General features: G+C 51.9%; 1 protein-coding gene across 1 annotated transcript; it reads left to right on the forward strand.

Moving 5' to 3' along the window:
- Nucleotides 1–748: 748 nt before the first annotated feature.
- On the forward strand, nt 749–21,425 carry LOC131211166 (box A-binding factor-like). Its single transcript, XM_058204539.1, has 8 exons — nt 749–884; nt 8,897–10,571; nt 15,610–15,823; nt 15,898–16,051; nt 17,754–17,938; nt 19,141–19,305; nt 19,383–19,455; nt 20,198–21,425. Exons 1-8 carry the CDS (start codon nt 863–865, stop codon nt 20,956–20,958), a joined length of 3,249 nt encoding a protein of 1,082 aa, XP_058060522.1. The 5' UTR covers nt 749–862; the 3' UTR covers nt 20,959–21,425.
- Nucleotides 21,426–22,196: the final 771 nt, after the last annotated feature.

Raw genomic sequence — 22,196 nt, forward strand, 5'->3', positions numbered from 1 at the left:
ACGAATGATGAAATCCGAGCGGAGCGTTATCATTACACAGCCTCCACAGGATTTGTACCGGTCATTGCGGGGGGAATTACGCGGGAACTAGTGGCGGGAACGGGAGAGCCACGTTGATTCCTAGAATCCCCTAGCTCCTAGGTTCCTAGCTTGTTGACACCTCGACTACGACCTGATCCGTTCCAACAGATACAAAATGCAGCGGTTCCGGAACAGCGAAAGGGGAGTCATCCATCGTCCGGCACGCCTGGGAAGACGCGAGATCTTACTAACCGGACAAGTGGCGCTCTAGCACGTTGGGGTGGGACTGCACCGGGAGACAAACATCTCGGAACGGGGCGCAAAGGCCACAAATCAGTATTTGTGAGCGAGAAAGAACTGTGGAGACGGAGTCGTGGGGCCGCAGACCGCAGGCAGGCAAGCGATTCGTGGTAGTCGTAGTGCGCTGGTCGTCGATCGTCGTCATCATCGTCGTCGCCACCACCGGGGGCAACTGTGGGCCGCGCGTTGATCAGTTCGGCATTGAACGATTGCGACGCAAGCCGCTTTGTCCGGACGATTCCTTCCGCGCGGACTACGGATCCCGGTTCGGACCACTAGTCAGATCTTCCGAGCACTAGGCGCGCGCGTAGCTCAGGGACTTCTCAGGGAGGTTCAAGTGATCTTTCGTTTGGTGTTTGAGTCACAACCGCTATGCGCTGTGAGTTTTGAACAAAATACTCGGTATCGGTATCGTGGTGTGCTTGTGGGTGATTCGGTGGCGAGTTCCGGTATCCGGGCATTGTTTCTCCAGTGGTGTTGTACCAAAAAAAATTGATAAAACCAAACTGAACCCGATTGCAGGGTCCAGCGATCAGCAGGAATGCCGGAAAAGGATTCGTTCGGTAAGTTAGTTTCGCCTCCGAACCGAGCGGTAGTGGTTCCGTTATCGATCGTGTACCGGGCGCACCTCACCGTCGATCGACACCCGGGGAACTCCTGGGGCGATTGTGGCGCCGGACCCTGATAACGGGGCGATATCACCAATCGGGTTGCGCAGTCGCACCGGTGACCAGTGACGTTGCTGCTGCCGTCTAGCTGACACGACTCGGTCCGGGCTTCCGGATCGATCGGCACCAGACATAGCGAGCCACCTTGAGACGACACGCGACCCGCTGATTAGCTATCAGCCGGTGACGGAGTATACTCCGTCTCCCGATATCGGACGCGGTCGCCCCGTATAGGTTTCGGTTTCCGTTGCAACGCCGTCTGTCGGGTTCGGGTGCTGCTGGACGACAGTTCCCCCGGCAAGGTTACCGTGGAGTAGCGCGAGCGGAGTGTGTCATTCGGTGAGGTGAGCCGCGATCCCCAGAGGTGATCCCCAGAGGTCCGCCATGGTGACAAAACGGGTGAACGGGAGAAAATGTCCAGCGTCGAGTTTAGTGCGCGTATTTACACGCAGGTGTGGTTCCCGCGCAGTGGAGCGAATTGGAAATGGCCCGGTGCGGAATTGGAAACGCTCGGCTGAGCGTAGCGAATCGCTGCAGTTCGAAACAGTCGCAAGCCTTCTCCGACGGACCCCGAGGACGGCCTCCGTAGCGGTGCACTCGCCTTCATCTCGCGCTGCACTCGCCATAAAATGCCGGATCACCGACACGGCCATTCCCGTGCCCATATGTGTGCTGCTACCGTACGCACCGACCGATGGGTCGGCCTCAGTGGCGTCACCCGGCGGCGGCGGCGTTGCAGTTGCGCATTACCGACCCGACCCGTCGCTGCGGCATCTGGCCGTGCAAATGAAAACAACAAAAAAACGGCCCCACAAACATCTTCAACGTTCAACACCGGAAAGGGTGGCGGAAAACCGAGCCCCCGAACGTTGCCGTGCATTTTTTGTGCCGCAAATGTGATCTCGCGGCCCGGGGAGGCCACCCCATTTAGCCGGTGTTCCGAGGAATAACGACGGCTAGTTGGTGTTTCTGTGTACGGGATCGAGTTTATGTTTCGCTTGCAAAATGTTATGTTTGAAAAAGTGGCAAATTGCAACGGCAAAACGGCCGATTCGATGACGACGCCGATGGCTGACGAGGAAGTGACTCTTTCTTCCGCACCACGACCACGCGGGCGTTTATCGGATGCTCTCCGGATGGGTTCCGGTTCCGGGTTTGTCGGGGCATATGAATGCAGCCCATTCTGTGCTTCAGGAGTTTGCAGCTAGCGAAATGTTTATTATACAGGAAATTCCGCTTTAACTAGGGGGATCGGGACAACCGCGAACCTAATGACAACTGATCATTAGAGCCAACCGTTTGATTGTCCTTCAAATCAACTCGTTTGACGTCGTTAATAAATTAGAGCTTTTTTTTAAAATTTGTTGCCATTTTACTCACACGTGTCGCTAACATACTCTAACGAGTGAAACAATACGATTTCTCTATTAAATAATTGCCTTCAAAACACTGATCAGCCACGTTGTTTTTCACAACACGAAATGGGCCAGGTTTTGCTTCCTCAATTGATGCTCATTTTGCTAATGGGAAATGTTCGCGTTTTTGACAAGGTTTTAGAAAAAAAATGCTTGCGTTCGATTTTTTGTAGGAAACTTAACCGTTGCCAAACCATTTTTAGCAAACTTTTAGCAAACGTGTACTGTCTTGTCGTATTATACCATATTTTATGGGTGAAATAATTATAAAGGATCTTGCTTTTGAAAACTACATTCAGAGATGGCAAATTAATGCCATTTCAACTCAACGTCGTCCATTGTTGTTGTCCAACGCTGTTTTACAATGAAGCCCTTTGGACCAGGAGGGTCCTTTCTGTGAGTTTGGTGGATCTGTTTATTTGGCCCGCATTATGGTTATTGATTTTTCTAAATCGCCACGCGACACTTTCAAGCTAAAAACTGTTTACGACCTGCGGCCTCGAATGGGGCCGCACGGGGGAATCGAATTTGTTGGACGAAACCCTACAAATATTGACCCGGAATGGAGTTCCCACAAACAACACACGGACTCTTTGCACAGGATAAGTGGCGCAGGTAGAGCCCACCATTCGAATTTGTTGACGATTTGTCAGCCCGTCAGAAATTGGTATGATGCGTTTTTTTTACGGACTTCCTTCGTTTGCGTCACGAAAGCCACAAGGATGCAGTTGAGCGGTGGATGGATGGACACGCCAATTGGCCGGGCGATAATAAAATTGAAGAAACACTGGCACAGCAAAACGGGGCACGAACCGGGAAAGGAAGTCGGTAATGCACATTTTGTACTAACTTCCCGTTGCATTTTGTCGGGGTCTACGCTTCGTCGGCCGTTTCGTTGCGTTGCGCACGCGCATTGGACACGGTTTACCCCAGAGCAGAGTTTACTGTTCCGGGTCCCGAGGAATGGTTACGGGTAAATTTCCTGGCCTCCCGCTCGGCAACGGGAAGTCGGCTACATTTTTAGGATATTTTAAATATTTTTCGCTTCCCATTCGCCATCCGGTTGCGACCTGGTTTAATGCTTGAGTTTAAATGATCCGTAACAAAACTGGCAATAGAATGAGGAAATAAACAGAGGCCGTGGAAGAAGCAGTATCCCCGTTCAGATTGTGACACGTGTCGTGTGGATGAGGCTAATTCAAAAGCGAAAGCCTTGGGGACCTCTTCAAAGCTGAGAAACAAACACTCCTCATCAAGGGTTGGAAGGTTTCTCAAGGGCACTAGGTCCCTTCCAGGCTCGGTCTTCGGGTTCAAGTGCGGGCCGGTTCGGTTCAAAGGTCTCACATTTCCTCAGAGATGTTTCTCAGCCGCAAAGGTGGTGTTAATCGTAACCGAACTTAAGCCATTTCTCGCGGAACCTATCCAAAGCAAATAGCAAAGTTTCGCTTTTGAGGCTCCAACCTCTGATGGTTCTTGTAACCTTACGGGTTCTGGAGGAACAGAGTTAACAACTAATTGTGTAAAGTTTCGCGTCAAAACAAGAAACCACACCAAGCGTAACCTTCTGCCGTCACCGGAAGCAGCAAAAGAGCATAATAAGTACCTCATGACATGTTCGTGATTTATTACACTCTCCGAAAGTCATCTGCGAGCCATCATCGCACATCCGGCTCGCGGCGTATCGACGTAGGGAATGTGTAAACCCCTTTTTTGCCAAAACATCCGTTCTGCGGATTATTCAAATAACCGGCGTCCGACGGGCGGGTTCCGCATGCCATTTGCGGGCCGTCCTCTCCGTCAACAGGAATCCCGTGCGAAGGAATGTGACACTGCGCAGCGGTGGTCGGTTCTGCCCGAAGCGATACGACACGGAGGACATTCTCGGGCACAGCATGCGGCATATTGCGCCTCGGTCTCGGACGGACATCCGGTCGGACGGACGGACCGGGACCGACGGCGCGGCTGCGATATGATCGGCTGCGAAGTTCCGCACGCTCGTGTGCGGTATGCAAATGTTAAACCACAAGCGGGCCGAAAGATCGAAACCAGGCGCCTAGCCTGGGGCGCATCGTGTGTCCTGGGGCCGGCCGGTATACGCCCCCCGGAAAACGGTTCGCTGGAACATTCACTCTCCAGATGGCGGCTTTGGATGTGACACCCATTTGACGAACCTTATCAGTGTTCGATTAGAGCATCTCTCGGTGACTCACAATAAACGCATGAAAGATGACTAACCAGAAGTGTCCTTACTGGCCGTGCAGGAGGTAGGGTTCGGTCAAAAAATCTACCCACAAACATGGCGTGAGTAACACAATTCGGGCGTCAAAACAACAAAACAATACTCAGAGTCTCGGAGTTTGGCAAACAAAAGTGTACCCCGCTGTGAGGCCGATGATTGGAACGATAAAACTGAGAGTGTCCTTAACACACCGTGTACCTCTGATGCGGCATGAATCATCGGGCACCTACACACGAGCGAAGGAAGGACGCACGCGATAACGGCCCATATCTTTCGGTGGGAGTGTTCGAAGATAAGCCCCGAAACATCATGCCTCGACAAGGAACCGCTTCAAACATGCTCCATTCATTCGATTAGCGATAACGGAATGTGCTTAGTAAGTTGTTTTTTGCTTTCGAGTTCAAAGGATTGTTTCGAACCAGATTTTTCCTTGCTCTGGCCAACGGTCCATAAATCTTGGCGTGCTCTTATCATGGGCCTTTTGGGACAGTGGTATCGCCAGTAACTCTTTTCCAGTTAAATTATGCTGTCACACCATCTCAACATAATACGTTGATTACGAGGCGAGGCGAGTTCGATGGACATTGATTACTGCGTTCCCCTTTTCCACAGGGCTGATACGTATCGCTGGAATGCTTACTTCAGCCAGCTCGTTTTATTGAGGGCCATGCGTGAGAACAGCGTTTTTGAAGCGAGTCTCGCGAGTTCGTAGAGCATAGAATGTGTTGGGACGATGATAGACACCGATTTTGAAACGGGTGCTCCACAGAGACTGGCAGTTCTGGATGTGGTCCCAGGATTCGCAAAGTAATCGGGATGATTGAGACGATGCGAAGAAAATACCACGTCGATTCGAAAGTCCTTCTTTAAAGGACGGACTTCAAATACATCATCGCATCCAGTTTTATTAAAAAGGGCTGATGAGGCAACCATTTTAGGTAACGTTTGATAACATTTGTGCCTAGATCATGATCATTCTTAAATTTTTAAGCAACTCTACTGGACTGGACATGGCAATAGAAACATGATCTTGATTTGAAACACAAAGTTGTCGAGTAATCCAGAAGTAACATTTTTAAAAACAATAATACTGTTGTGACGGAAGAACTTTTTTATTACCTCCGATGCCGTAGCCGTAGTGCAACCCGAGAACGTGGTTGCCATTCAGTCAGATCATCCGCGTTGGTCTTGACCTATGTCCTGTCGTAAATCACGCCTGCCACAGCGTTTGCAGCGTTACCTAATATTTAACGGCGAGCGGACTTATTCACTGTACCGGAACTTTCGAACTGCTTCGAAGTCTATTAAAGTCCAAGTCCTGACATGACATAACAGGTTAACCACTGCTAGCCATATGGTCCCAACCGTCCCGAGAAGTAACCGAGATTCAGTTTTTGTGCTCAATCTCTTCCTTATTACCGTATCTGATACACGGTGATAAAAACGTTCCTCTGTCACGCATCGGTTTTATGACCAATTATGCGGCGGTTCTACTGCGGCAAGTGCACCTTAACTCGAGCTCCGCGCTCGAAGGAGTTCAGGGAGATAGACATCAGACAGGACATTAGGCAGAGCCTAATTCAGTCCGAAAGTTATCACTTCCCGGAGGGAATAAATCACTCATCCTAAACGCCACGGCCCGGTGCATCTTTTCGACGCACCCGGGCTGAGCCTTAGTTTCCTCGAGATTCCTTGCGCCTCAAGGAGCGGACACAAGAAACACTTGCTGTGGTGGGGCGCAAAATTTCGCTCGTAAATATTTCGTTAGTTATGGCCATCCTTCGAGCGCGCCGGAGAAAGTCCCGAAGGATGAAGGATGCAGGATTCACGCGCGGGGCCAGTTGTTTAGTGTAACGGAGCGTGAAATTTGAGCCACCGTGCCCCGTTGACACCGTGGCCGCCGGGTGGCTGAAGAAGCTGAGAAGCTGTACAGTGTGGAACGGTGTGAAAACGTTGCCGGACCCTTGTCGCTGGTCTGGTCTGGTTTTTTCCTCTTCGGTGACGCTCGGACTGTTTTTTTTTATTCCACTCTCCAGTGGGATTTACATTGATTAATTGCATCCTAAATGTAGGACATCCCGACATCGGCTACACTGCGCCGTGCCGTGGTGCACCCAACCTGACCAACAATTTGTTCGGTTTCGGTGAGCTTGTTGTGGAATTGAAAAATTTGTTCCCATAACTTACGGCACCCGTTAACGTTAACCCTGCCTATGCCTGGTCGGTTCTCATCATGGGTGCAATTACTGGTGCTCCTCGTTACGATAAGGAAGCCCTCAATGCTCCAGAGGTACGACTCGGCCCGGCTAGTCACTCGAGGTGCGCCAGACGGCGGCCGGGCCGGGCACATTGTTTCGCGTGTGGGCCCCACCGTTTAAGCATTCGTTTCGTTAGTTTCAATTCTCCACATCGAATCGAAGGTCTGATAGTTGGAAAATGCGAGACACAGAGGGGCACGACCAACCATTTTTTCCAACCTCCCGTGTCGGTGAAAGCCACCGGTGGCCTCCTAGCAGTGCCCCATAATGTATGTAATTGGAGCATGCAAATCACACCGTTTAAAAGCGCAACCGGTTGCCAAGAAGCACTCCGTTTCTTGGCACTGCCAGTTATCGTTCCGCTAGTTGACAAGGTAGTTGACCCGGTTCTTAAGGGTTGAGAGCCTTCCCCACCACCCAGAGGGGCTCTCTGACTCGCCTGAGCCCTTCGCCAACATGGCGGTGGGAAGCAGCAAACGGTAGAAGACCTAGCCGGCAGTTACCACATTGATGCTCGAATAACTCGAAGGTTCTGAGTCTCAGGATGTTATGGGTTTGAAAGCTGTATATTGTTGGCTTGTCCGTCCGATCCTTGAGTACGTTTCATGGTAGGATTAGGTACTTAGACTTGGTTTGTATGTATCGACTGGCGCTGTCTTCTACTTGGGCTACGATCATTCACTACGATAACAATTCCTCGTCATTTCTTGTCTCTTTAAAATATCCCTTGATCGGTGTCTTTATTGTTACTTTTTCTTCTTGTACTCGTGTATGTTACCCTTTAAATATCAGTTCTTTTTTTAAATGTCCCGCTTCTGCGTTCGTTTCTCTAATTGTGTTGAGAGTTACTGTTAGTTCCACATTAAGTTAAGTAGTCAATTTTTATTTAGTCTTTTTTGGTAATAAATAAATAAATAAATAGAAGCGTACGGGAAACCTTATCTGGTTTAGGTCACCACCAGCCAGCGAAGTTTAATGCGAGGCGACCCCAAAAATTATGGTGTCCAAAAATATTCGACTTAGTCACGGATTGAGTCTCCCGCACGGCGATAACCCCTTGGGCGGGCGACCACCCGATTGCGCAAACGGTTCCTGCTGCGAATCCTCGTGGCGATCCTTCACTCGGATCCTGGGAGACTTTAAACCAAATCGCCCACCGATTCGGCGAATGGACGCTCGGCTCGGAGCTGGCCGCCATTGCTCGGCCGCGAGGATCGAATCGAGAGCAGAGAATTATTAATTGAACTGCGCGCGCGCGAAAGAGATGGGTAGCGACCGAGATTGCCCTTTCTTAATTCCCACGCTTCGATCGAACGCGTCCATTATAAAGGGGCGGAGCCAACCGACCGATTGGCGTCTCTTTCGCTCTCTTTCTCCGTGTCAGAGAGAGAGTGTTTGAATGTGAAACGGGCGCACTGAATCATCCCGGACGTGTGTTGGTAGCTCGTCCTCGGGTAGGCAACCCTTCCCGGCGATCGATCTACCCGCCAGGACTCCGGGATGACTACCCGTCGCTGTGTATGGTCATGTTGCAGCATGCTTATCGGCCCGGGCCACTGTCAACGTGTTGCGTATCGAGCGTTGTTTGTCATGCACCGGTTACTGAGACGAAATGTTTTGGTGTGTTCTGTGTGGCCAGCCAGTTCCGATCGGATCCTTCCGTCCCGGTCACTCTCGGGGCCTCTGGGGTCTGATTTATGGCCGAAGGTTTGCTGCCCGGGTGCGCCAGGATGTGCTTGCCTGGCCGTTTGTTTGTTTGTTTTTTTCCTGTTCGATTCCCACTCACACTGCCGTGTTTGCTTTCTCTTTCACACTTTCGTCCATGTCCTATGTGGCTCTTTCCGTTGGGTCGGTTTCGTTCCACTCTAGCGATCACCGCTCGCTTTCTTTTCGTCCGCCACTTATTATGCTTTCTCTCCCTCTATCACTCTCTCTTTCTCGTTCTCCCTCTGCTCGGATCCGGCGGACGGATCGTCGGGCCTGATCCTCGAGCAGACGGTGCCGAGCCGAGTTATGGTGCGATCGTGTCGGCGTACAAGTCGGCAGTTGTTGTGTCACCGCAAACCAGTGCGCAACATCAGCTCAGCCAGCAGCAGCAGCAGCAGCAGCAGCGTCTCGATAACGGCCATCACTCTTCGCAACCGATCGACGGCACGAACGACGGGCATCCGGACACGTTCGGAACCGTGGACCAGGAACGCGATCGGCGTTTATCGGGGGCCGAGCCGACCGAGCGCGATATCGGCGGCGGCGAGCCGAGCCTGATAAGGGCGGCGACGCACACAGGTGAGCAGCCCTCCGCCAGTACCGGTGCCCTCACCAACACGCCCTCGGTGATAACGTCCTGCGCGAAGGTGTTATCGGGAGCCGGAGCCGTGAAATTGTCACCGTACGGCGCCGATCAGCTGGCCAGCGATAGCGGCTCACCTCCGCGTTTCTCCACGCTGCACACGGTCATCAGCAGCAGCAGCAGTAGCTACGGTCATTCACCCATCACGCCGTACCACCACCACCAGCAGCAGCAGCAGCAGCAGCAACAGCCACAGCCGCAGCATCACCCGGTTTGGCCTTGCGACCTGAGCTACAAGCCGGTGGTGGACAAGGCCCTCAACCCTTCGCCCGGACCAGGTGACCTGTCACCGCCGCCCCCGCCACCCCATTCATCGCACCCGCGCTACCTCGGCGAACCGGACGGTGGGTCCGATCCGGCGCTCCTGGCCGGAATGCGCGGCAGTCTGCTCGCGATGTATCCTTCGTACGCGTCGCCGAACGGTGCCGGCGGCGGGTGTCTTCAGCTGGACGACACAGCCGTACTCCACCACCACCACCACCAGCACCACCAGCTGCAGCACCAGCAGCAGCAGCAGCAGCGTGACGAGGAGATGGCCTCGCTGCACCACCATCTGCACCATCACCATCCGCACCAGGCGCACCATCACGAGGCGATGGCCCAACAGCATAGCATCGACGAGATGATCGCCGACACGCTGAAGGACGAGCAGTGCTCGATCGTGGACAGCTACCTCACCCCCCACGGGACGCTGTTGGTCGGTGGGTCGGTGTCGGCGGATCACCACCTCAACCAGCACCAGCAACAGCAGCAACAGCAGCAGCAGCTCGAGTACGCCAGCATTTATCACAACAACAACGACAAGAGCGTCATCAACTACAACCACGCGGCCCAGCATCAGCAGCAACACAACCACCACAGCCATCACGCCGGGACCCACACGCACACCACCAGCAGCGGTGGGGAGTCGCGCAGTCCGGACTACTCGCACGAGGAGTACGATGGCGGCCTGCAGAGCTTCACCCAGTTGATCAACGTGCCTCGGGCGAGCGATACCGCCTCGTCCTCGTCGTCGTCGGCGGCCGCCATGTACCATCATCAGCAGCATCAGCAGCATCAGCAGCATCATCAGGCAACGTCCGCTGCCGCCGCCGCATCGGCCGCGCTGGCCAACGCCGGCCACACCACGCCGACACCCTCGATGACGTCATCGCCAACGTCGCCCTCGGATCACCTGGCGCACCCGGGCGCGATGGTCGGTGTCTCCTCGATCCTGCACTCGGCCGCCGCCGCTGTCGCGGGCGCGGGCAACGGCACCGGCGATCCGGCGGGGATGTCGGCGCTCTACGACACGCTCCAGGCTGGCGTCCTTCCTGGCGGGTAAGTCCACACAGTTTCGTTGGGTGAATCGAGTCCAGTGTCCAGTGTGCCGGGGGGTTTAGGTTCTCTAAGGACTCGTGGAGATCTTGGAAACCCGAAGGATCACCTGGTGTAGCTGGTGTGAAAAAATGGGCTGAAATGTCCTGAGCCTAAGAAGGAAAATGTGTTTTTTTGTTGTTGGCAAAGTAGGCTTTATTGATCATCGTAAAGTCCTTCAAGAGAGACACATTCATTCGGGCACCGCTCTAGCCTTTTACAACGGATCTTTTGTAGAGTGATCTTTTGCCTTAAAGTAGGTCTCAGCTTCAACGAAAACCTGTTCATTTGAGGAAATTTTTTTACTAGTGAACATTACTTTGAGGTTCTCTGTGAACAGCCAGTAGTCGCCGGAAGCCAAATCCAGCGAATACGGTGGATGTGGAACTGATTCGAAGTCCAATACTCAAAGTTTGGCCGTTGTCTTGATTGACTTGTGATACAAATTTGAAATGAAATCAATTTGTTTGCTCTGACTTTGCATTCGTTTCTTTGCAATTTCAGCCTTCATTCGCTCCAACAATCCTATGTAATATTCGCTTTTGATGGGATTTTTTTTCTTAAGAAAGTCAATGAATATTACACCACGCTCATCCCAAAATACCATGGTGTCAGCTCCAGCCAATTATTGTGGTTTCGACGGCGCTGTGGGCGAGGTTCACCAGTTGCTCTCCATTCAGAAGTCGATCGTTTTGATCCCGGAGTGAAGTGATGGATGGCTAAACACTGCTCAGAATCATAAATACGTTCTGGTTTCTGGTCCACAGTGAGAAAACGTCAAAAGTTCCTGCAATATGCCAACACGTTTTTAAATATTTTTACAATGTCATCTAACTCACACAACTGTTCGATCATTCAAAACGATTGTGTGAATATTGAGCTCGTTTCAAGCCATTGCTTCGCTTGAAGTGCATTTTTCCGTTTTTAGGACAGCTGCTGCTCTTTTGAAGCTTAGTAGTAACTAAAAATGTAATGAATGCAGTAATACTAACATCCTATATGTGTTAGGCTCTTAAGGACTTTTTAGCCCCGGGTGTTGTTAGGTGTCGCTAGATTCTAAGATTCTTCTAATCAAACTACTTTGGCTGGACTATCACGGAGTCCGTGGAGCGTTCACAGCTCGATCAGGATAGTGTGCCCACCGATCGTAGAATCGGACTCTGTTTACGAACCGTTACTCGTTACTCTTGTCCATCGGTATCAGTGCAGTGCCGCCCCGGGGCGATCGAATCTCCTGTTGCGAAAGTGAAAGTTCTACACGCTTCTCTGACCTGATACGCTGATAGTCCCGCAGCATCAGCAGGGGCCGTTTATTTGATTGCACTGACAGGGACTCGCTCGTTAGGATGGGCCGTAGATTACGTGGGTCGTCCATGGGATCGATTTGCAGACCGCGGGAACTGTGGTCCCGAAGACGCACAAGACCGCTTGGCTGACCTTGGCGGCTGTGACCGATCGTTGTCTAGGCGATAGTCGATGGTTACCAGGGACGATTCCGCAGGACGGTGAGTCCTGTTTTTCTTCTTGCACCACCATCGCGGCGTATCAGTCGCGGGCCCTGTTGAGCAACAGGTCCCTGCGACGTGGCGGTTGTTTGGGGCAATACATCAATCGTTGGCTGCCAAAATGGCCACAGTTGATAAGTCGGTGCCCAGTAAAATAATCCAGCCGATCGACCTCGACACCGAGAGGTGCATGTGGCCAAATCCGGGCGCGTTCTAGGTCCGCGGGAACTGGGTATGTGCAAGGCAGCACCTCGGGCACCAGCTTATCAGGGACGAATTGTGTAGTGGAGAACCCACCGAAGGCTCTCCATCCGGTGGTTTATTACCAGTTCGGGTGCTACTAGGTCGAGTACGAACGTGAGTGTTACTTACCGGATCATGATAATTAGGAAAATCTCACTTTGGTCCGTTGTGACCATCTTGACTATGGTCTGTGAAAAAGACCAAATTTGAGTGGCACGTGGAACGAATGTTCGGAATTTTAGACCGGGGTGGAGGTAGGAGGTCTCTGAACCAGATAGAAATTGGCATCCAGGAGCATCCAAGAGAGCCCCTGGTTTGAGGGAATTGAAGTGTGGCTTCTTGGCATTTCGTTGCTCACGTAAGTTTTTTCAAGACTGGTCCTTTGACGGTCTAGTGGCTACTTGCTAAATGTTTACTTGCTCACCACTCTCAAGCAGCTTCCACGGTGTTTTCCCGCATCGTGATTAATCGTACTCGACTTTCCAAAGCACGGGAACGATAGTCCAAAGTGTCCATCGGCATAGGGCAAATGGGAAGTTTATCCCATATGCTTTGCTCTTTCTGGTGTTCCTCATTTGGACATTGACTTTTAAAGAAGTTGAACGTCGAGGATTTTCCTGGAGTTTTCCACCGTTTTCGCCGTTTTCCACATGGTTATAGACGTGCGAAGCTCACGACCAACAACTTGTAGGGAACTTCCAACTAAATTTAGCGTCCTCGTCCAGGGATACTGCCCTCGTCGACACGTCGACTTAAGCGTGGAGCTCTCGACCTTCGCCAGATCCTCACCTAACGCTGGTCTGTGAAGCGATGCGATGCACCTTTCCAGATTCAGCTACTGGCGCAAAAACCGTTCCCATTGCCCAACTCACCGCCGGATCTTCACACGCGAAGCTCGGCTGCCCGCCTGTAGGTTGTTGTAGCGACCGAAGCGACCGAATAGAGAAAACAACGGCCCACCGCACCCCGTATAAGGGGTTAAAACACTACACAAACGTGCCTCCGGACCCTACAGGCAGCCGCGTATGTGTGCGTGCACCGGGTACACGTGTAAGTGTGTTGCGGGCTCCGTGGCTTCGAGGCACGCTCCGGATGATCGTGCTTTTCGTGGCATTTGTTTCACGCGCGCGACTCAGATTCCGCGACTCCGGGGCGACCTCAGACCGTTTTTCGCTCGATTACGTAACGCGAGAGCGTCATCGCTAGGTGCACCCCCACAACACCCCCACCCCTCACCACCATCCCACACAAGGCAACACACGGCCTGGCAGCAGCAGGAATGCGCCTCTTCTCGATCGGATGGATCCCCGGCCCGGCCCGTTCTAGGGATCGTTTTTGGTGCTACGCCAGAACGTTGGCCACTGCGGCCCAGAGCGGGCCCGGTGGGGTTAGGGGAGGGGCACTTGAACTCACCACAAAGTCACGTGTGGCTCGCGATCGCGATCGGTTAAGTAAGACACACATCGCGGCGCGGGTCGTTGGGGCGAAGTTATTTAACGGTCGCAGCGCGCGTTGTTTTGGTAAACCACTCGCGACCGCGCTGTTATTGTTGTGCGCACTGTTCTCTATTTGGTCCGCCCGGGTCCCAGAAGAGCCCAGTGGGGATCACTCCCGGTCTCGCTCTCTCCTTCTGCGGAGGCCCGCTTGTGTAACAACCGGTGAACCGTGCCATATCGTGCAGGAGAGTTACGGGGACTTCAAAAGACAGAAGCCTAAATCGCAGTCACATATCGTTGGGGGTGGTTCCAAAGTGGCCAAATAAACCGGCTCGAGAGATACTGCACGAGTTGGAGGATCCTGGAGGAGCGCTTAAAAGTAGCTAGCGCCGGACGGTCACGGATCGGACCTCTTTATCGGTGAGCCAGCGAGCGCGATGACTAGCGGTGAGCGCGAAAATTAGTCAACAGTTGACCACTCACTGGCCGCCCGGGTTGTCGTCGCGTACCGCAAAACATCAGCTTGACGTGTGCTGTGTAGTGGTGGTGCCTTTTGGTCGGGACCGAGTTTTGTTCAGTGGCACTGGGCCGTGGTGCGATATTCGTTCGCCAGCGGTGGCCATCGATAGGTGTGCGGTCCTGCGGTTCCGAAGGACACTCCGCCCGTTGTGAAGCAAGTGCCAAGTTGGTTTGAGACTTTCTGTGTGACGGTGTGCTTTGCAGTGAAGTCACTGAAGTACGGCGGACAGTTCGATATCAGTGATCGTGATCGAGCAACGGCACCATGAACTACCGAATGTAAGTGGGAACGTTCGGGGTACCTGTTGGAGTTTTTGGATATCCTGGAGGCTTCGGCGACCTTGGACCACACAGGACCTTGTGCAGTATGGAGCGAACAAGGAAACAAGTTGAGGCAAACATCGCCGAACACTTCTTTTCAATCATCTCAACTGCATTTGAGATGTCTTTCGAGATTTAGGCCACCTATTTCTAATATGCAAGTGGAGTAACCAAGAAGTAGAAAAGTGTCTGGAGGGAGATCCGTTTTAATCGATCTTTTTTTATCCTTCGTGACGTAAAGAATCCAGACCTTCAGGGCGAACATTTTCGGATGCTGATTTCAAGTGTTTCCATGTTTGGAACATTTATATCCTCAGACTTGATAGGAATTGAAAACGGTCAAATGTGAAACCTAGTCAACTGAAGTGAAAGAGCTCTCACTCAAAAAATGTGAGATATTCAACGAAACTCCATCTAGTGTTTGAAATCTGCGAAGATGATTCAGTTTCGTAGAAGAACACATCACCCAACATTTCTCGGTAGCTCGGTACGCCACCGATGGTTACGTCGACTCCTTCTTCATTTTCGGAAGAAAAATGGGCCGATGATGTCACCAGACCAAACGACAATGTTACGGGTGTTCCGAGCCCCAAAGTTGGCCCCACTTTCGATTTCTCAATTTTCTGCCAGCGAATAGCGTCCCATTTCGCAAACGTCAAAATGTTTACTAAATGCCTACAATTTCCAGAATGAAGTTTGACTCTATGAAAGTCAAGTAATTGAGTAGTTTAAAATCCAAACACTAGATGGATCACCCTAGTGAACAAAAGTGTAGACAATGTGATCTTGAGAGTATCGGGATCGAGTAGGATCGGATAGTCACTTCTCTCTAATTTCGTACTTTCACTTGTTGGTCGACTCGGGGATCCTCCCAAGAACTGGTAGCTAAATGAAGTTGTGGTCCACTGGTTGCTCCATATTTCGGACTCAGGTCTCAAGGCGTTAACAAACATCCGTTTCATTCCCTCTGCTCCGCAGCCCATCCTACGGTCGGTGCTCGTTCTCGACGATGCAGTACTTCAACGGCAGCCCGTCGCAGGAAGCGGCCCACCTGTGGACGAGCGGCGTCGGTGGGCTCGACGCCGACTACATGAAAGGCACCCTGCCCGGGTTCCAGCGGATCGCTTCCGGAGCCGGCACGGCCCGGGGTAACCCGTACAGCTCGATCTCGGCGGCACCGTACGCCCAACAGGTAAGCCCAACGGCGGCCCCGACCCAACGGGAACAGGACCTTCTTCTTAACCGTCCGCCATCCATCGTCCACAGAACGAACCATGGTCGCAGGTGTACGACACCAACAGCATCGCGTACAGCGTGGCCACCTCCAGCACCACCACCCCGGCCACGGTCAATCGTGGCCGGACGACCGTCCCCACGACCGCCTCGTCCCACTTCCCGGCCGCCGCCTCGCTCACAGCCAGTAAGTATCCGTCCCGGCGAAACCGATTTCACAGGGCAGCAGCCAGACGACTTCCGGGCGAGTCTAGAGTGACGCAAGGAGCGCATCTTCAGCGCGCATCAGGACCACGTCACCGACGGCGGACGTGCGATTTTTGTTGCACTTTTCGTTGTTTTCGTTTGCCTTTCCCGGCGCACATATCGCGCGCACTGTGAGAGAATGGCGAACCCTTTTTGGTGCCTTTTTGTTTGTTGCCGTGCGTCGTCGTGGATAGCAAACAATAACAGGCCGACCGTTTTTGGGGTCGTTGTTGCTGCTCGCATGCGTGTGATAAGTTGGGGAACCTGAATTCGGACCCGATCTCTTATCATCACGTAATAGCGGGGATTGGACGTGGTTTTGGCCTTTTTGGCAGCGGCGGAAGTGCTGGGTTTTGTCTCGGTGTCGGTTGGCCACTTTTTGGTCCGGTTGCGAGTAGTGCATTTTGCGGGTCTGGCGGAGGTTACGGAAAGCTCACGTCCAACATTAGAGGGTGTAGCACCTTTTTGGGGACAGATGTCTTGTGGGGAAAGGTGGTGTATTGGCCAACAGACAGATCGTTGCCAGGAGTACGCTCCTGCTGCACTCATCATTAGTCCAGTCGGGTTACAAAGTCAGGAACAAGAAATCTTAAAGGGGATTTGAATTCTGTCAATTAAATCAGGATATCTGTATAGGACATAGTTTCAGTTAGACCCTATTTTATAAATTCCATTACGCATAGGAGTTTCCACTAAGGCAAAATTAAAACAAATTACTAAACTGTACGCAACAATCCGAAGACAGCTGCCAGTGTTTTTATATCCATCAACAAACGCATAACCGTTGATAGGGGGACAACAACGACGGGTCCGTACGGGCGGTGGCCAGGTCGTAACATTGTTTGCCACGAAGAACACAGTACGCGGTGGAAAGCTCCTGTCGGCAAGACGGCTATTTGCGGAATTCTGCACGTACGGCGTACGGACCTGGCCTGTCCGGGCCTGGCCGAGTGGGTGATAGGGAGCACAAAAACACCAACCGAAGAAACTCCCCACGATCACGGAACAACCACACGATCCACGATCGTCGTCGCGAAGTGGGAGATTTTTTGCCACCCTTGGCCACTCCTCCGTGCAGTTCCCGATGAATCGGAGCGGATCGAAATGGAGCTGTACGTGTGGGCTGCCAGGTCTATGCGGGTCACTGTTGTTTTTGTTTTATGTGGACCATAAGCGCAACACCTTTGGACATAAATTTCTGGTACCGCGCGCCGCGTGCCACGAACCGGAAGTGCACCGTCACGGAGGCCGCCGTCGATCCTGGTGGCCCACGGAAACGGGTCGGCGTGGGACGTGGGTTCGGTGCCTTATCGGGGCGAGAGCCTTCCGCTGGAAGACCACGATGACCGCGGGCGCTAGTTTGGAAACGAACCATGACCAAGACACACTCATTGTCTCCGTCCGGGTCTTATGGAAATGGTGTGGGCAAAGGCTCATGGGATGGGGTGTGCCAAAAGCGGGAACCACCAGCAGCAGGAAATCGCCACAGGAACTAATTACCAGCAAAGCACACCCAGCCATCGCACCCGGGACTCTATTGTTTGTTGATCTTTCTGTTTTGCTTCTGTTTGTTGGAAAAACCGCCATTTCTGAACTCGCACACACGCATACACCGAATAACACCGTCTTTTGAATTCAACCAGTGGGCCTCGACGCGGACCTGTACACGGAGGGACGAGAGTGCGTCAATTGTGGGGCCATCCACACGCCCCTCTGGCGTCGCGACGGAACTGGCCACTACTTGTGTAACGCGTGCGGACTCTATCACAAGATGAACGGCATGAATCGTCCCCTGGTCAAACAGCCAAGACGTTTGGTAAAAGAACCTGTAAACTAGCGTTTCTTTCTCCATTTTTTTTCTCTCTACGTTACTCGTTACCTACCTCTAGACCCATAGTCTGCCCCAGTCCCCCAAGCTATCTCTCTCCCACTCTCTTTCTCTCTCTCTTTCTATGTCCTGGTCCCTCCGTTTTTTATACTCTAACTCTCCCCATCTGGACGGTGGACTCAAGACTTTCAACTAATCCTAGAGGGACTCCCTTGACCGAGTGTGTTCAACTTAACGCCAAAAAGCCATATGTATTTGTATGTGTGTATGTGTGTGTGTGTGTGTGCGCGTCCATGTCCATCCGCACCCCCTGTTCTGCATCTACCAGTCTGTGGATCGTGTTGCTCGCGAAAAGAAATCCATTCCAATTGTGGGAAGAAGCATCCGGAGAGACATCCGGAGACTCGGACTAGAAACCGGGTTTTTTGGGGGAACCCGAACCCGCAGGGATCCGAAGCCATGTTAGCCACCCCGCCCGGCCAAGCTTTTTTGTCTCTCTCTCGCTCGCGCTCTCGAGCCACGTGTTTGGGGCATCTGCATTTCGGGGCCCCCTCCCCGCCCGGGTTCGTGCCATGATGTTCCGTCGCAGGCCAGTAGTTAGTTTGGCGCATTCGAGCGGACGCACTAATTGGTGGTTTTACTGCTGTCGATTTGTTTTGTTTGCTTGTTTTTGCTTACCCACCGTGTTACCGTAATTGTAATTCGTTAATCGCGAACTAATCCAAGTATATCCATATCCAAAATTGTAATTCCAGTGGCCGCAGAACAGGGCGGGGATCTCTATAAGAACAACTATGCCTACAGTAACTTGACCACTCGCACCACCGAGGAAAAGCAAAGCCGGCGCATGGTAGGTTTTTCTCTTCGACACACGATTCGGAACGGATTTCTCGTAGAGCTCCCTCTTCCTCCATTATTGGTTTGCGTCTAACGATCCCGCTCACCCACTCGCCTCATGCCCCCCCCTCTCTGTCTCTCTGTCTGTCTATCTCTCTCTCTCTGTCTGTTTCCTTTTCCGTCCCAAGTCCCGTAGTCACACCGCTTGCTTCCCAGGAGCCCTCACTAACCAACGGCACGATCCCTCACTAAGTGGCCCTTAGTACACCCTTAGACACTAATGCCCGCAGAAAAAGGCCCCACTCTAGTGGAGGTCCCTCTCGCACACACTGCTAATCCGTTGTTTTGATTGCCCACATCTGCAGAGCTCGGCACGGCGAACGGGACTGCAGTGTTCGAACTGCAACACTACGAACACCTCGCTGTGGCGGCGAAACCAGGTCGGTGAACCGGTATGCAACGCCTGTGGCCTGTACTACAAGCTGCACAACGTCAACCGTCCGCTGGCCATGAAGAAAGATAACATTCAGGTAATTGCCGTTTGGTCCCCGCCACGTCACAAGTATTGCTCCAGCGCTAACGCTCGTTTACTTTTTGCTGTTTGTAGTCGCGCAAGCGGAAACCGAAGGGAAGTAAGAACAGCGACGGAAGCACCACCAAAACCAAACTGAAATCAGAAGGTAAGGAACTCCCTTTCGTGCATGTCTTTCGAACTAGTCCATAGAACGCAAGCAAATGTGGCCCTGATTCCAAAAACATTCCGCCCAACTAGCTAAGGGCAGTTTAGTAAAAAGAATGATATTTTACGAACGGCATACTTTGAAACTTCCCTGAATGTGAGACAAGCTGTTCTGTAGTAATGAATTTTGGAAAGTGGAAAAGTTTTGCTATGTGAGGTCCAAATCAACATTAATTCGTGGTCATGTTGACTCGTAGGCTAACTTAAACTTGACGAAAGACAAAATCATTCAAGAATCCTTATTGGTTAAATAGTTCAGCAATCTACAAACTAATCCAGAAAACCTAAAATGGCTAAATTAATCAAAACAATAGCTGAGGATTGGATACATTTATTTTATTGTGTCAATGATCCTTAAATATTCCTTCATTTTCACGTATTTTTGATTGATTTTTGTGGTTGTGGATGATGATGATAATTTATCAATTTTCGACATAATTTTTTTAACTCACGCAAACTTGTTGATAGAACTACTTTTTGAAAAGTGTGAAAAGAGCCATAATGAAATAATGTACCATAAATTAAATAGTTGCTATAAATTTACCGAACGCTGTCGAAGCTAAGTGTAGCGCGGATTGCATACCGCTAGGCGCCCAACCGGTTACGAGTGGCCGTTGTGGAAGTTCAAATTTTTATGCTTCACTATCATGGTAACGGTCCTGCAAAGAACACATATTCCATAGCATTTGTTCCCGAAAGTTCTTCCACTAAACTGGATTCTTACCCTTTAGAGCTGAAAATTGTGCACATCGGCGAGGCGTCCAGCTATGACAAGAGCGTGCGATCGTCACCGTCGAGCGAGGGAAGCAACCAGTCTCCGTCGCACCACGGCCACCTGTCCCCGATCTGCTACACGCAGCAGGTACCGTCGCCGATCACGAGCACGCCCTCGAGCGTGGCCAAGTACGGTGCAGTGCAGCCGAAGAACAACAGCAGCGTGTACATGTCGATGTCTTCGCCGTCACCGATGAACTCACTGTTCGGTGGTGGCAGCCCACCGAACGCGGTGTCTTCCCATCAGTCTCCGCTGAGTCCGGACGGTGGCAGCTACTCGCTATCGGGCGTCGGAGGTGCAGGCCACCCCGGAAGCAACGGGTCAACGATCCCCAAGTACCACCACCAGAGCCCACCGCAGTCACCGGTCACCGACCAGATGTACTACGAGATGCTGCCGGCGGATGTGCACGATCAGCACCCGTTGGGTACGATCGTCAAGATGGAACCGATGGGCGGGAACCACTATGGCGGTGGCGGCGGCGGCGGTGCATACCAGCAGCAGCACGATCACCACGACGGCATCCTTGGCGGGCTTGGGCACAGTCAGAGCCGCAGCCCATCGTCGGTGGCGGAGGACGACGGCGAGCAGGCGCACTCGTCGCAGCAGGATTTGGTCGAGAGCAAGCACAACATCAACCGTCCCACCGTCGTGTCGATGTCCAGATAGGGCGGCCGCTGTCTGTCGCGCCACACCACGAATCTCGCTTCGTCTCACTCAGAATCGATACTTGCCAAACGCCAAATGAACTGAATGACGCAAAAGACTCTACAATCGTTGCCGACATAGATCTGAAGAGTAGCCGGGCAACGAGATACCCTCTTTTTAAAGCACAATTTATTTAAGCGTCTCGAATGTCTCTGAGCTCTTCTTGATCACGGGATGTGCTAAACATTTCACCGATAGGACACTAGGTAGGATCATACCGGATCTGTCCGATAGGACAGGCACTAGCTCTTAAGGTAGCAATAAGGGACATCGCGCGCGCGGTGATGAGTAGCTGTAAATAGGATACAGATTAAGGTGATCGAATCTCGAGCCCTGGTGCAGGAGCAGGCTGCCTGGAGGCTTTACATGTACAGCAGACCCCCTAGAGCCCTCTGATAGATACTTCGCAATCGTTCCAAATTTTAAGTTAGATCAATGCTCTCATGACTCCCGGACCCGGAGATTCGGAACGCGAAGGCTGATGTATCGGGTTTTACTAGAAATTAAAATACTTTGAAGCTTGTTCACCGACTTTTATAGATTTTAAATGTTGTACCATAAATAAATGTCTATTAACAGTACGTCACAGCTTTGTTTGTCAGTTTGGCGGTCGCCACAATTATTATTGCACACACTGGTTGTGTTTCGAAAGGCATTAAATGGGACCACAGCATAATGAGAGCAGCAGCTTGTTTATCGTGTAATCGATCTCGTTTGTTTGCCCACTTTTTGTCGCAGTAAAAACTCGCAAAACGACGCTGACAGAGTTCTGCAGAACCAATCGGCCGGTGAGTCATTTTTTTTTCTTCTCTTTCGCCCTTATCACTGTAATCGGCCGGACTCTTGGTGTGTGCGTGAGCGAACGCTGCGCCGGAGACGTGGTGGTTATCTGACGCCCATCGCACGTTATGGGGCGTGATATAGATAAGCGCCTTATGTGCCTCCATTTTCCTTATGTACTGTGGCCTGCGACTGGCCACCAACTGTGGGAGGCTTTCGCTTTCGCACACACGGAAACACAGAGGGTAACACGGGGTTTATTGGATGGTGAAAACAGCGCCGATCACTCGCTTGCGTACTGCGGAAAATGGATCAACGGCCACTTTATGGCCGCTTTATTGCACCGAAAGTATGCTTCGAATGAGAATCGATCTGCCTCAAACATTACGTTCATCACTTATTGCACCACTCGTGTGGTG

The sequence above is a fragment of the Anopheles bellator genome, chromosome 2 (assembly GCF_943735745.2).
Source record: "Anopheles bellator chromosome 2, idAnoBellAS_SP24_06.2, whole genome shotgun sequence".
NCBI classification, from domain to species: domain Eukaryota; kingdom Metazoa; phylum Arthropoda; class Insecta; order Diptera; family Culicidae; genus Anopheles; species Anopheles bellator.

Coding starts and splice junctions, on each gene's coding strand:
- LOC131211166 (XM_058204539.1), top strand. CDS start 863: ATGCCGGAAAAGGATTCGTTCG. Junction 10,572..15,609: donor GCTGGCGTCCTTCCTGGCGG/GTAAGTCCACAC, acceptor TCTGCTCCGCAG/CCCATCCTACGGTCGGTGCT. Junction 19,306..19,382: donor TGAAGAAAGATAACATTCAG/GTAATTGCCGTT, acceptor TGCTGTTTGTAG/TCGCGCAAGCGGAAACCGAA.